General features: G+C 41.5%; 1 protein-coding gene across 1 annotated transcript in view; it reads left to right on the top strand.

Annotated features, from left to right (window-relative positions):
- ahcyl2b (adenosylhomocysteinase like 2b) overlaps window positions 1-10363 on the top strand; it is a 35805-nt gene extending 25442 nt beyond the window's left edge. The window contains exons 3-17 of the mRNA XM_070928624.1: window positions 2602-2745; window positions 3120-3220; window positions 3311-3413; window positions 3579-3673; window positions 4076-4182; window positions 4465-4581; window positions 4753-4816; window positions 5361-5449; window positions 5543-5613; window positions 6539-6633; window positions 7282-7380; window positions 8435-8503; window positions 8628-8706; window positions 9452-9572; window positions 10305-10363. Of these exons, the coding sequence (XP_070784725.1) occupies window positions 2602-2745; window positions 3120-3220; window positions 3311-3413; window positions 3579-3673; window positions 4076-4182; window positions 4465-4581; window positions 4753-4816; window positions 5361-5449; window positions 5543-5613; window positions 6539-6633; window positions 7282-7380; window positions 8435-8503; window positions 8628-8706; window positions 9452-9572; window positions 10305-10311 (1361 nt within the window). The 3' untranslated portion in view covers window positions 10312-10363. The remainder of the gene's footprint in view (window positions 1-2601; window positions 2746-3119; window positions 3221-3310; window positions 3414-3578; window positions 3674-4075; window positions 4183-4464; window positions 4582-4752; window positions 4817-5360; window positions 5450-5542; window positions 5614-6538; window positions 6634-7281; window positions 7381-8434; window positions 8504-8627; window positions 8707-9451; window positions 9573-10304) is intronic.
- The last annotated feature ends 5141 nt before the right edge of the window (window positions 10364-15504 follow it).

Here is a 15504-nt window from a genome sequence, read left to right as displayed (position 1 = left end):
GTTAAAGCGGGCCGACCCGGGCCCATGGAAGAATCCTGATATTGTCTCTTGGAAAAAGAGCCTTAGCTAATGCCTAAAATATAATGTACATAAATTACAGATGAAGGTGTTGGTGGTCACCCCGGTTTAGAAGGGTTACAAGAGACTTAACCGCAACGGTCTTACCCGCCTGAAACTTGGATATATAAAATATATAAAATCAGCTCTGTGTTCGGTTTGCAGCTCTAAGATCAGAATTGGCACACTCGATGTAGAGTCCCTTTGTAAGGTGAGAGTTGGATTTGTTCCAATTCCCCTATAACACACATTGTGTTCTCTCTTCTTCCTTCTTTCTCTCCACTTTTCTTTGCTTCTCTCCTTATTCACCTCCCTCCTGCAACCAGATCAGGGCTCATTAACTCACTCGACCTCCCAGAAACCTTCCCTTCCAGCCTGAGGCTGTCAGATCATGACTAAAAGAATTATCTGGATTTTGTTTTCTAGATATTGAGATAGTGATGAGAGCGCTTTGTCTGCATTTATTTCACGTAATGATTTAACATGCTCATTGTTGTCTGGTCTCTTAACATCTTAACTACTACCAGCAGCAATTGTAAATTGAGTGAAATATGTCAGTGCTGCCAATATTAAGGTTATTTTCAGAAACGTGCGCAGTCCTCTTATCTCCCCTTTTCAACCCTCTGTTTTGTGCTCTTTTTTTTTTCTCCCCCCACTGTGCTGACTCCCTGTCTTCTCCCATAATTCCCTCACCAGAGTGCTTCTCATTTCTCTGATGGTTCCCACAGTGCAGATGACACACTGAACACACCAGTATTACTTTTCCCAAGACCACTTTGGTATAGATTTTGTTTAATAAGGGTCAATCAAGTTTATCTCTAGTCTTGAAAAAGACGGATACTGAAGCCTCATGGTTCCGATTTGTGATGATTCCACAGAGGAATGTAGAAGACTTTTCCTTTACCAGCACACTGTCTTTTGGCTTTGTCCCAGTATCCTTTGCAAGTATCAGTACATCCACCTTCATGACCCCTAAGATCTCCTCAGCTCACACTCTCCCCCACCCTTTCCTCCTGTCAGTACGGATGGGAGATTTCAAGAGAAAATGGTACACTCATGGATTATTACCTTTTTTTTTTCTTTTAAGCCTTTCCCCTCCTGGCACAGTACAGCATGTTCTTTAACTTCAGTATTGTTGCAGTGCTGGCAAGGTACCCAGTCTTATCTGGTATTGGTCCATGGTCATTTTGAAACTGTGGTAAGATTGATATTGGCATAGTGTACCTGCTTTACACAGGAACGACTGCACTGCCTGAAGCACAGGAACCACACAGTGCTGGTTCCCAACACATTTCCATACTGAGTATGCTGCTGTACGATGTGAGCACTACTGTTTATATCCCACAGATGTGCACTGATACCTCTCTGTGACACATTCCTTTTTTCTGTACAAGTGTTAAAACACACTGGTGCTGTGTTTATGTTCTGCTGCAGTCATATATTAGAACAAGGCTGGAGTTGCTCTTTTGGTGGAAAGGGTTTTGCAGACAGCTTTATAATCAATTAAACTCGGTGCTGTGCAGAATCCGTGGCCTACCAAAGTCAAATTGCAGGGTTGGGAAAAGTACAGGCTTTATTCACAGTGAAGAAACCAAAGGCATATTGTGTTTGTTCTGTACTTTGAAATCTTAAAGCCCTGGCTAAGTCAAGGCAAAGCAAATGTATTTGTATAGCACCTTTCAACAACAAGGCAAAGTGCTGTAGGCATTAAGACGAGATGTAAAAGGAGCACAAGGAAAGATAAAAAGACACATAAATGGGATTTAAAACAAAGTAAAACAGATTAAACAGTAGAATCAAAATGACAGTGCAGCTACAGTGAGATGTATAGATAGTCCCATATGTAACTTACAGTTGCAAAAAGAAAATAAAATAACTAACAATAACTACAGTCAAAAGAAAAAAAAAAAGAAAAAAAAAAAGAGTTCAACTGAAGAGCAACATATGCACAAGCTAACTATGCATAAGACATCTGCTCGCACTGGAGAACTACTGCTCTGATAGCTTGGTGAAACCAAGTTTCAGTTAAAGACATAAATCTGGGTCCAGAATTTACTGCCAACGTTTCTATTTTATCAGCAAGTCCCAAAAGGGGAGAGTGAAGGGAGGAGGAATTAGGAGACTGATCCATGAGCTGGTTGTAAACACGCTGACATTGAGGCTGCTGTGTTTTGTCTTTGTGGGGCGGAGGCTGCTGTGTGTCAGGGTGCCTCATCTGAGGCCTGCTCATAAGTGTCGCTGGCTGAACCAAAGATCTGTACTTTAACTCCAGATGTGCACGTCCCCAGAACAGATTCAAGTTATCAATGCAGCTGTTACAGTTGCATGTTGAATTGTATCTTTTAGATATTTTTTGTCCTTTTGCTCCACATGCGACAACGTCTGGACTGTTTTTGATAAGAGTCCTGTAACAATCAAAATGCTGTTTAGATTATGTTTATAAAAACGTGCACACATTGCAACAAGACTTTTTTTGGCAATATTGTACCTTTTTTATCCGTGTGTGACATACTGACAATACTGTTGTGTGTGTTTCTTCTTTAGCGGCGTCATACACGGACAGCTCTGATGATGAGACGTCTCCTCGGGACAAACAGCAGAAGAACTCCAAGGGCAACGGAGACTTCTGTATCAAAAACATCAAGCAGGCCGACTTTGGACGCAGAGAGATCGAGATTGCAGAGCAAGGTAACCCAAAGGACTGTCACTGCTCACTTTAGTATGGGGGTGGGACTCGATGATTTAGGGGGTGGATGCAAGTTAGTAACCAAGTGTCCATCCAAATGTAGTGCACATTTTAGCTGAATTTCCATAAAATCAGCCTAAGAAAATTGCATGCATGTTTCTATCCACTACCGTTATGTAAATATTAGAAGTTGAGGGCATACTACATTCACGCACGCACGCACGCACGCACGCCACTTAGCATCAGTAACTCCTTCAGCTGGATGAGTCGATGGATTAGTGATGAAGTATCAGAAGGATTAAATGATGGGTATACCCATCCAGCGGATTCCTCCATCCACTTATGTGTTTGTTGGTGTGTTTCCTCCTTCTTCCAGAGATGCCAGCCCTGATGGCTCTGAGGAAGCGAGCCCAGGGGGAGAAACCCCTCGCCGGCGCCAAGGTGGTGGGCTGCACCCACATCACTGCCCAGACTGCAGTGAGTAGAAATATAAAACAAACACACTCACAGCCCAAACCTAAGACAGTGTTACTCCAGCAGCTACAACAAAAAGTCTTCTTTCCTCAGGTGCTGATGGAGACTCTGTCAGCTTTGGGGGCTCAGTGCAGATGGGCCGCCTGCAACATCTACTCCACCCAGAATGAAGTGGCAGCTGCCCTGGCAGAGGGAGGTGAGACTCTGTGTTCTGGGAGTTTTCCGTGTGCGACACCTGCCCTTTTATTCTCTCTCTTAAATATTCAGATGCTCTCTTTCCCATCATGCTCCTCTCCTGCAGGTTCATTATTTTTCTGTTTCTGTCTGATATGCATAAAATGCTTCCTGTTTCTTTATCTAGGTTTCAGTGTATTTGCATGGAAGGGTGAGTCAGAGGACGACTTCTGGTGGTGCATCGATCGCTGTGTCAACGTGGAGGGCTGGCAACCCAACATGGTAGCACACCTACATTCTAAATAAAGCTTATTAAAGCACGGGAGAAATATTTTTTCTGTTTCCATCCTACAGTCCTTGTTGGTGGTACACAGAGTTCATCTGCTATTTTCACCAGACAACTAGATCTCTTTAAATACATAGCCTGATCTATTTTTACACTGTAGGTAGAAGTACAGGAAGGTGAATAGAAAAGGAATTATATTATAATATATTATACATTTATAGAAATGGTGCAAAAAATAACGTTAAGGTACTTGGACTTGAACTGCAGGAATAAGTTATTAATATGTCTTCTCTGTCTGTCTTTTTCACCCTTCCTTTTTTATTTTTCCTTCCCCAATATCCTTTCTCAATCTTCCTCCCTCCTCCACGCTGCTCATCTTGCCTCTGATTGTCCATCAGATCTTGGACGATGGTGGAGACCTGACTCACTGGATCTATAAAAAGTACCCCAACATGTTCAAGAAGATCAAGGGCATTGTAGAGGAGAGTGTCACCGGTGTGCACAGGTTGGACATATTACTTTGACTCAGATAAAACCAGTCCCCTGTATTTTAAATGTTTACACATGCTTAAACCCTTTCACGCGGTCTCTATGGTTTCTGGTGCAGTAACATCGCCATCTAGTGGTGAAAATGTTACCACCACTAACAGTGTACAGTACTGAGTAGAGTATTAATTAATACATGATAAACCAGGTCTGTCTTTAAAATTTAATTCCTTATTATGTATTTGTTTTATTGTATATTATTCTGTCTCTGATCATAGTATAAATTGTTTTGTGTGTGTAGGTTGTACCAGCTCTCCAAGGCGGGGAAGCTGTGTGTTCCAGCCATGAACGTCAACGACTCTGTGACCAAGCAGAAGTTTGACAACCTCTACTGCTGCAGGGAGTCCATCTTAGACGGGTATGAAACAGTCTCCCGTTTAACCTCATTATTATGATTATCATAAAACAGATCATGTTTGTTGTTTGAGCAGTTGGCGTTGCAAGGCAATTACACCCACATCCTCTCCGCTCCAAACAGTCTGAATAAATATTAGATCTGCCGGTGAAATAATTGTGTTTTTGTTCTTAGCCTGAAGAGGACCACTGACGTCATGTTTGGAGGCAAACAGGTGGTGGTGTGTGGATACGGAGAGGTAAGTCTGACATGTTTCTCAGTCTCATACAAGCGCTCTGTATTAATTATATTAAAATTAGAATAAATCTACTTGTGGAAATGGAGAATTTGTCGCAGGTTAGAAGACAATCAAGATAATCGTTTGCCAACTTTTAAAGCCATCAAAGCTAGTAGGGACAGGATTTGGCAAATATCGTCACACTATTTAGTATTCAAAAGGATGTCTTGAAACATCTTTATTAACATGGAACAGGTCACTAGAGAGCTTTGTGCACATAGACGATCCTCATGACTATAGCAGAGACTGGCTGCTGTTCACAGCTGCTGTTAGAAATCATTTGTTTACTATATTTTGATCAAATGTTGGTTTGATGGTCTCCTGTCCTATTCCTGGTCCGTATGTAAAAATGCTTGAATAAATAGGCAATTAAACCTTAAACCACTTTAAGTTGATTTTGTATGGCAAGTATTCTTTATGTTCTCATTATTAGGATGAGGTGCTCTAGTTTAAATCAGTTTGTTGCCTCGTTTGATGACACATGTCCCATGTCTGTCATCCTCAGGTAGGAAAAGGCTGCTGTGCTGCCCTCAAAGCAATGGGCTCCATCGTCTACGTCACAGAGATCGACCCCATCTGTGCCTTGCAGGCGTGGTAAGTTTGTAAGGCCTGTTGAGTTTGTCACGGCTCGTCGCAGCGGCCGACGTCACGTTTACCTCACACTCTTTGTCTTTGTCCCAACCTCAGCATGGACGGCTTCAGGCTGGTGAAACTGAATGAAGTCATCAGACAAGTGGACATCGTCATCACCTGCACAGGTTGGTCAAGCCGCAGTCTTCGGTTTCCATTTAGGAAGATAATCCACAACAAAGGTGCAACAGTCATACTGTTCCATCACTGTTGGTTCAGGATGATTGGACAGATATTCCGTCAGCGTTTACTAATCAAGTTCTGGGCTCAGCAGCCAGGGAGTTGTCCTGAACATTTAATTGGAGCAGAGAATTACTTGTCTCTCTGCTTCATTACCTGATGCTGCTGGCAGGCCGAAAGCAGAGGGCTGTCTTAACAGTGGCTGCGATTGAACAGAAAAGATAATAGATAGAGGATAATAATGTTGAAGAAGACACACAGCATTTGTGTAAGATTGTCCTAATGAAGTTCCAAAGTGCTGTTAAATAAATAAAACAGGACTAATAAGGTCATGCGCTGGTAGCTCCATTATGGTCGGTTCATTAGAGGCCTTGCAGCAAAATTCAGAAAGCTTTTTAAATTCTTGGTGAATTAATAATACTTGAAATCAGTTATCAGTTGATTAAAAAAAAAATTCTGAGAAATTTGTATCCTTTGCAGTTAGATTCAAGTCATCCTTCAGCAGGTTCCCAGTTTGTAAAAATCTTACTTTTTATAGAATTCGAAATGTCAGATGGAAACCTTTACTGTAAGTCCTATTATAGACATATGCACTCTGCAGACAGCTGGAACTCTCAGACTAATCACATGTTCAGATTTAATTAACTGTGCTAAGTGGTGAGATAAGAAGTAATTAAGTTGAGTGCTGTAAAAACCTAGTTTTACAGAAATGGATACAGACTCAGTCCCCAGATTTCCTATATTGGGTCATTCTTCAACACGTCGTTTGATAAAACTTCAAGTACACTCTAGTCTCTTTCTTTCTCACTGTTTTAACCTCCCGCTCTTTGTGCATTTGTTCTTATCTCTCGTTCTCATTTCTCTCTCCGTCAGGCAATAAGAACGTGGTGGTGAGAGAGTACCTCGACCGCATGAAGAACGGCTGCATTGTCTGCAATATGGGACACTCCAACACCGAGATCGACGTGGTCAGTTACCAAATTGCGCTAACTTGTGAAGTAACAGACATCATGTTAACAATACAGGTTACAATGTTCAGTGTAGTCGTGGTAACTGAGTTAGCTTGAGTTTGTGGGGTCTCAGTGGACGGCCCAATTCATGAAGTGCTGTAGTGGTCAGAATTAGGCTAGTAAACCTCAGGATTCCCTTTTAATGCAAGTTATGATCCCACGGCTTTATGTTAGAACTGCTTAGTTCTGAAGTGGACTGGGGTGAAATTATACACTTACATTTTAGGCTATTAACTTATGTGCTCATGCAGAGTGTCTTACAGCGAGTGCAGCATTAAGATGCAATCAAATCACAGAAATGAATAACAACCAAAGATAAGGGTCATGATGCACCGATTGTATTCTCCTGACTAAATAAAATGGTGAGACAGGAGTGGTAGGAATAGAAAAATCACAGTGAGTACAAGAACAAGGAAGTAGTTCAGACACTAGAGGAAGTTGTGACTCACTTCTTAAAGTACTTCAGTCCTGGAAAAGACTTAAGTGTTCTGAGTTTCGGCCCCTGATGACAGATGGGTGACAGCTCAGCCCAATAGAAACAAGACGTAGAAAAAATACCACCAAAAACAGCAAAGGATTGCTGATGATGTTGTGCTCATCCTGTAGGCAAGCCTGCGGACTCCTGAACTGACCTGGGAGAGAGTGCGCTCTCAGGTGGACCACGTCATCTGGCCTGATGGCAAGAGGATAGTGCTGCTGGCTGAGGTACACGCACACACACACACTCTCACCCAGAGGACTTTGAAAGAAAGAACCAGTTGGACTTTTATTTAGTTACACAGATACGATCAGATACTATTTGTAGTTGTTGATTCAGTCACTATAGTAACATATTCGTCAATGGTCATGCACAGTCACATTTAATAAACATCTAGTCGAACACCGTTGAAAAGCCTCACATGTCATCAACAAATTAAGTTGTAGAAAATGTATGAGTGGTCATGCAGACACACACCTGCAGTGTGTGTGTGTGTGTGTGTGTGTGTTGTGTGTGTTGTGTGTGTTGTGTGTGTTGTGTGTGTGTTGTGTGTGTTGTGTGTTTGTGACATAATGAGAGCAGCCTGACAGGGCCAGACAGACAACCATCGATGTCTGTGTCTCTGCTGCTGTTTGATCTTCAGCAGGTTTCAACCACCACCCTCACCTCGCACGCCTCCTCTGTCTCTCTCTCTCTCTCTCTCTCTCTCTCTCTCTCGTTTTGGCAGACAAGACAATCTGAGCTGTGGAGCACTGAGGGGTCAAAACAGCCCAATAAGACAATAAAAAAACGAAAGCTTCTTCACATCAAAACACATATAATCTTGAAAGATATGGGAGAGATGGCACTAATTAAAGCGTTGTGATTTCTTTAGTGTGCGCTGGACAATAAAACCTTATTAAGTTTTAATTCTGCTTTTTTTTTTTTCCTTGCAACAAAACAACCTTTCTCTGTTCCCCCTCCTCTTAGTCGTAGGGTGTTTCAGTTTTACATACTAACTGCCTAATTTTCCGCATCACTTGGATCTCAGTTTCACTTGCTGCAATGCAGCGTCTCAAGACAGCAGCAACAGCTTACTGTCCGAATGAAGACGAGCGAAAACAAACTGCAGCTGAGAAAGTTTTGAATATTTGAATTTCATTGTATGGGACCTAAGTATCTCTTTTCTAACGCATACATCATCTCAAACAGACTGCACATCCCGACACTTTGTTCTATCAACTAAAAAGTACCTTTTGCCTCGTGTTCTCTAACCTTGTATTGCTTGTTCTTCCTCTACAGGGTCGCCTGCTGAACCTCAGCTGTTCCACTGTGCCCACATTCGTGCTCTCCATCACTGCCACCACCCAGGTATTTGCATTGTTGTATATGATTCGTTTTGTTTTGTATTTTACACTCCTCACTAATAAAGATGTTGAAACAAGAAGTTGCGTTTGTGTGTGTATGTGGGTAACGCTTGTGTGTCTCTGTTCAGGCTCTGGCTCTGATAGAGCTGTACAATGCCCCAGAGGGACGCTACAAACAGGATGTTTACCTGCTGCCCAAGAAGATGGGTAAGATTTTTGTCTGATCTGACAAATGCAAGAACACAAAAACACACAAAATAGAAGTATAAACTCCTATTGGACAACACGAACACAGTAAGACATCAACCAGGGAGGGAAAAAATAACCTTGTTTACTTAAGTAGCCACCAAGCAAAGAGATGGACAGGAAGTGATTACAGAGAGTTTGTTTTTGCCCCAGCAGAGAGCCTGCAGGCACATTGCATTTATCTCCATGTGTTGCCACAGTCGGTCTCTGTTCAATCCCGAGTCGTCTCCCTGGATAGCGTATCGTTCACACTAGAAAGAGTCCTGTGTGTCTGTGCCCATATGTGTGCATACACACAGCCCACAGCATGTCTGCAGCGTTGCCCATCACATTTCTTGGCTTTCCCTCGGTGCGTGAGAGCAGAAGCATGTACGTGGTAAAGAAAAACAGGGAGCCAAATGTAGGTCACCCCGTCAGTGACTGCTGCTGCTGCTGCCGCCACAGCACACACTGACAGAGAGATGATGGAGAGGAATGAAAGGAAGGGCTGAGATGAGGAAAGAAGGAAGTAGAGACACAAGGAAAGAAAAGGAGAGGAGAGCAGATGGGGAGACAGAGGAAGATAGAAGACAGTGCAGTGAAAAAAAGAGAGACGGTAATCCCTAGATCCTCCCTGCTACTTCCCTTCCTTCTCTCATCTGAATGATTAATCAACCACAGACGCCTGGTGAATGTTAACATGTTCTTCCTGTCCCTTGCCCTCCAGATGAGTATGTGGCCAGCCTACATCTCCCTACGTTTGACGCACATCTCACAGAGCTGAGTGACGAGCAGGCCAAGTATCTGGGCTTGAACAAGAATGGGCCCTTTAAGCCAAACTACTATAGGTATGAAAACACTTCTTATTTTGGTAGGCCTGTAGGTGGCTCAACAGATAATCCTGGAAAGGACACAACAGTCAAGTTAGAGTTCTGCACGCATAAGATTGGGTTTTTATAGCATTTTATTTATATCAAATTTGTTTAATCTGAATCATTTACTTTTATAATGTGAATGGAAGTTAAATCAGGAGATTCTGACTCAGCGTGTCAGCGTGATACAATCAGTGAGATCGTTTCACTGGAGAAGACTCGCCACCTTCTTGATCTTATTGAATGGCAAAAACACACTGCCTAATCTGGACTGTAGAGTGGTCTTTCCTCCTGTAACATTCATGATCCCCAGACAATGGATCTTAATGCCTTTGGAGATCCTTTGACTTTTCTTCTAGCGCCACCATGGTTCACATTTGTGGTTGTGAGTGAAATGTCTCAACAACTATTGGATGAACTGCCATGAAATCTGGTACACACAAGTAATGCCCCCCTCAGGATGAATTGTCTTCACCTTGGTGAATTTCTTATCTAGCGCCATCATCAGGTTAGCATGCTGATGTTAGCATTTAGCTCAAAGCACCGCTGTGCCTAAGTGTACAGCCTCACAGAGCTGCTAGCATGGCTGTAAACTCTTATTCTTTTTCCACAAAGTCATAAAGAGTTGAGTGTCTTGTTGCTGCCTCACCTTTATGTTTACTATCATCTATCATCCTAAAGTGCGTGCTTTCTCTTTTTCTCCATTAGGTATTAAACCAATGTTGGGGTTGGACTGAAGAAATACAAATACTCCATGAATCGCACAGACTCATAGAGGGAGAGGAGGAGGAGGAGGAGGAGGAGGAGAACAGAAGGAAGGATGGACAGAATAGTCAACACACCTGCTTTATATTTTTTTTGGGGGGGGGGGGGGGGGGGGGTCTGACTGAGCCTGATGGCAAAGGGGGTAGGCAGAGGGACGTGGCTTTCCCTGTGCTTATGGCAGTCGTTTTATTTATTCACGCTCGACAACAATAATGATAACATTAACTGTAACTCTGCCATTAGCCATTAGCTAGCTCCTCCATGTCTTCTTCTGGAAGATGTCTTACTTCCCTCCCACTTGTCATTTCACCACCATTATCTCTTTCTCTTTAGGCGCTCATTTGTGTGTCGAGTTGTATGTTCATCGTCCACCCTCCCTTCCTTTTGCCAGATCTTTTATTGTTTAACTATTAAAGATGAAATTATTGATGCTAAAAAGATATATACTATATAAAGAAAAAACTTGATAAAAAAAATCTGTGTGAATGAAGATGACCTTTTGAAGATTTAGTGACAGACATTTTTTTTCCTGTTCTTTTTTTTGTTGTCTTTTTATTTTCTACTTGTGATCATGTTTTTGTTTTTCTCTTGTGTAATATTGTGAGGGCAGGGTTAGACCTAGTGGGAGGGGGTTAGGCGGGATCTCAGGGTCCAATCATATCATGTCTTTTATTTGATCGTTTCATTGAGATTCACCATTGTGTCTGTTTTTAAACTTTTTTTTTTTTTTATGCGTTCTGTCCCTTCCAATCAGCCTGTAGTTTGTCATTTATTTTGGTATGACTGGATGGTGACTGGTTCTTCCCACCTGTCACTCAAAGCCACAGTGAAACCATCTCATTGGCTGCTTCTTTCTCGGCTTCTAACTGCTCACAAGACGCCAGTGTTGAAGTAATGAAAAAGTATTTCAAGCTTGTGAGGGCTAACCTTTTCATTTTGTCTTTTCCTTTACCAAGAATGACTATACTGTGTTAGAAGCATGGCAGGTTGTCAGATCATTACAAGGGGTATACTGTATATTTAGATATTTATATTGAAATTAAGATTTTTCTATCTTTTTCTCTCCTGCGCCATCTAATCGCATTACTTTTTTGAAAAAAATCAACATATGTCATAAAGATAAGCAATGAAATGTTCTAATGATAAGTGTAATAAATGTACTTAAACCCTCATTTTGAATACTGTGACAGAAAATATTTACCGAGATACCAAATGTGCAGAAAGATGCTGCCAGTCCGGTACTTAAGCAGATATGCTCAATCAGGTCCTCATTGAAAAGTATGGTGCTGTTAAGATTTACTGTACTGACCATACCCACCACAACTCCTTGGTACTCACAGATACAGTCGATGGGTTCAGCTACAATCTGGGATCTGAATTCCCCTAGGATTTATTTGCTTTCCAACCAATTCCATGCTAATTCATGGGATTTTTCACTTAGACCTCCAAACTTGGTGTGCTATCGATTTTTATATTTTAGTTTCTTTCCCCACCCGAAAGGCTTAGATTCTACCAGTATAATGAGCTGCACAGTCGTCATCCTCAGCAGCTCGTCCCCAGCTGACCTGACGGTGGAAATTATAAAGTCCTGACAGTCATTCTACCTGACAGCCAAGTGCACCCCCGCCGCTATACCGGCTCTGCACCTGATCCAATCAGATTCTCTGCTAACCCGCTGAGTGATGCTGCCAGCTCTGCTCTCACAGAGAGGGATCAAACACTTAAACACACACATACAGGAGATCATTATCCAGGTCTGAAAATTTACTGTGCTTTATATGGAAAATAAATGATCATTTTACAGCTTTTGAACTGGAGGAAATAGCACAACAAGCTTTGTTTACCAGTTGAATAAATACAAATATGCCTACATATTTCATGCAATTCTGTTTTTGTGTGACATTACGTTTAATCTCATCACTGTACATAATATTTAATACCAACCAAAGTCTTCAAAGGAATAGTTTGACATTTGGGGAAATGCCCTTATTTGCTGTCTTGCAGAGAGTTGAGAAAACCACCCTCGTGTCTCCATGATAAATATGTTGCTGGAGCCAGCAGGCGGTTAGCTTAGGTTGGCGTAAAAATATGAGCACCATTTTTTTTTTTTTTTTTTTTTTTGTACAAATGAAACAAAACAGACCTAACATGTTGATTAGTGAGCTTTAAAGGTGCTTTTAGATGAATTTTGTTTCCTTTGAAAGGAGCAAGGCTTGCGGTTTCCCCCCTGCTTCCAGTGTTTATGCTAAGCTAAGCTAACCAGGGGATGGCCCCAGCTACATATTTACTGTACAGATGTGAGGGTGGTATTGATCTTCTCATCGTACTCCCAACAAGAAAGCGAATATAAGGGTATTTCCCCAAATGTCACACTATTCCTGATCAATTTGGTAAAAACAAATTAAAGTCTAAAGAAATTAACATTTTATAGGTGTGTAGGATAAACCTAGTGTACGCCCATATGCTACTATGTAATGACAAGCTCCTACACTGTCACAGCCTGTGCGACCTCAATGTCGCATTGTCCCGTGAGTGTGTATTTCTGTCTCCTTGTGCTGTTGAGAATCCCCTCTTAACGTGACCTGTTGTCAGTGTAGTTCTTAAACCTGTTGTCTCGAGTCTTATTTTTCCCATTTGTAAGTGTGAATGTGTGTTAAAGAGTATGTGACCTCTTGAGAGAAAGCTGATGTGATAACAGATGATGACGTGTGAGTGTGTGTCTAAATGTCTTTCAGTGTTTGCACACATCCTTTTTTTTGTAGGCCATGCTTCGTCAACAGCTGCCTCAGGATCCTAGCCTGTGCGTTAGGGGGAGAAACCATTTTTTTGTTTATGTCAGCTGTAAGCTGACCAATACTTGGGTGGGCGGGGGATGACACCAGCATCATATGTGTATATATAATACTATATACAGATATGACAACCTTTAAAAGTATAGGAAAGTAAAAGAAGAATCGACTCCTGTATTTATTGTTGTAAATCCTCATACAGTGCAAACTGGCAAAATTCTCAAACATGTTTTAAGTTGTCTAATAAAGAAAAAAAAAACCCTATGTTTAAATATTGCAAGTGATAATGGTAGATGATGAGCAATAATTTAAAAAATTCTGTAATCTTAATGAATAAAGATGTAAAAAATTGTAACCATTTTGTGTGCATCTCTTTGATTTCTGCAAACACATTTGACTCAAAAAACGCTCCTTTTCAACACATATCACCCACTTTGTCCTCATGTAGATGTTTGAAAATGTGTTGTCATTGTGGATTGATTTTGGAGTAGCTGTGTTTTTGTGTGTTGGGGGAAGGAGAGCCCATGTGTGCAGCTGCCGAGGTCTGTCAGAGCCACGATGATCTCATCTGAGCCAGCAGCCATCAGACAGGGACATCTCTGACCGACTTCAGCTGGCTGTGAGCCCTTATTTATTCTTGACACACACATCAGCATCACAGGATTCAACGGGCAGTTTGACATACAGAATAAGGTGTAATTGGGTAATTTACAGCAATCAAAACAATGATTCAAAGATTTACAAATGGCAGAGCTTATTCTCTCTTGACATGTTTCTGTTTTATTTTCATTTTTAAATTAAAATAAATATTTTTTCACAAAGAGAAATTCCTGCAAAAGCTTCAGAGGCTTCATTAAGTATGATTTTTAAAGGGGCACGGTCCATTTCCTCATCATGATAAGTACTACTGAACCTGTGAAATTATTGCATGTCTTCTGTAGATCTGGAGGAGCCATCTTAAGTCTGACTTAAATAACCCTGATGATGTCACAAGGGTTATTTCAGCTTGGGCTTGACGGCTACAAATTTATAAGAGAAAGCTATCAAGTAGCATCATGGGAATCGTAGGATCCAACACTTTTGAAGCTTGACCCACACCGGGACTAAACGTCGGGATATCTTGGCGCCTGCTGCTTTGGTTTTGAACACCCCCAACTTGTGTTCAAAACCAATGAAATGTGCTGCTAAATCGCTGGAGTACTCCTTTAATCGTCTCCCTTTACATCAGCAGGAATTACATTACAATAAGGAGGCAAGATGCTCTCAAAATGCTGTTGTTTTTAGTCTTGTTTTGTGTGTAAACCTTTTCCAGAAATTGAATCTGCTGAGCAAGAATGCTTTTAGCACTTTATTTACCTTCATGACCCAATCGAATCCTGTAGCAACTGGGGGATGAATGCTTTGCTGAAGGGTTCATCAGTCACTTAAAACCTCCCCACTCCTGCAATTCATCCACAGCATATCAATGATGTCTTAATTAAATGTATAGGTTTATCAGACTTGGGTCTTAATTGATTCAAACACCAGTGAATAATTATCTAAATCATGAACTTGTCCCCTCACACCCCCCCCCCCCCCCCCCCCCGCTGCAATGCCATGTGGTCACTTTCCACCAGAAGCTCACGCCTAAATTCAACTGTTCGATCCAATCATGTCATCTTAAGTGGTTTTCACAGTCACAGGGCTTTGTGTGTGTTGGTAGGTAGGAGTGTTTGGTAACCTACACACCAACCCCCACCTCCCCATATCAATAATTCACTTGCCCCCTCTTAAGGGAGGGTGACGGGAGGTGAAGTGGCTGCAGGGGGGAGCCCCACCTCCATCTCCATCTAACATTAAAACTGGGGGAGTCGCACAAATTAAGATGCAGATACGTGAACTGATCTGGACCCCTGACAGCAGATTGTGTTACCAGACATTTTATTACCACGGAGAAAATCTTGTTTTATGTTAATTCAGTTTGACACAGCTGGTGGGAAACATCATCCGTCAGCCAAAGCTGGTAAATTGATTAATAATCAACCTTTATTGTAATTTACAACTTATCTGTTACACAGTTTGGCCTGAGCCATTCAATGTATTTACATTCTATAATTAGCTATCTGTAGTTTTCACAGTTAGTGGCAGAGTCCGCCATTCAACATAGAAGGGATCCACAGGAAACGATGCATGTAGCCTATGTAACCCAGTGTTAAACTGTACAATTTTCAACCATTAACTTTCATTTATAGACCTTGACATCACCTCAAGTAAAAATGTTAAATGTTTGTATGATACTCATGTTAAATCTCTACTTTTCAACTATTTAACATATTTATAGGATTCCCATTTGATATCTAGAGGATCGTGTTCAT

The sequence above is a fragment of the Enoplosus armatus genome, chromosome 22 (assembly GCF_043641665.1).
Source record: "Enoplosus armatus isolate fEnoArm2 chromosome 22, fEnoArm2.hap1, whole genome shotgun sequence".
Lineage (NCBI taxonomy): Eukaryota > Metazoa > Chordata > Actinopteri > Centrarchiformes > Enoplosidae > Enoplosus > Enoplosus armatus.
This window is presented reverse-complemented; position numbering and strand designations above follow the sequence as displayed.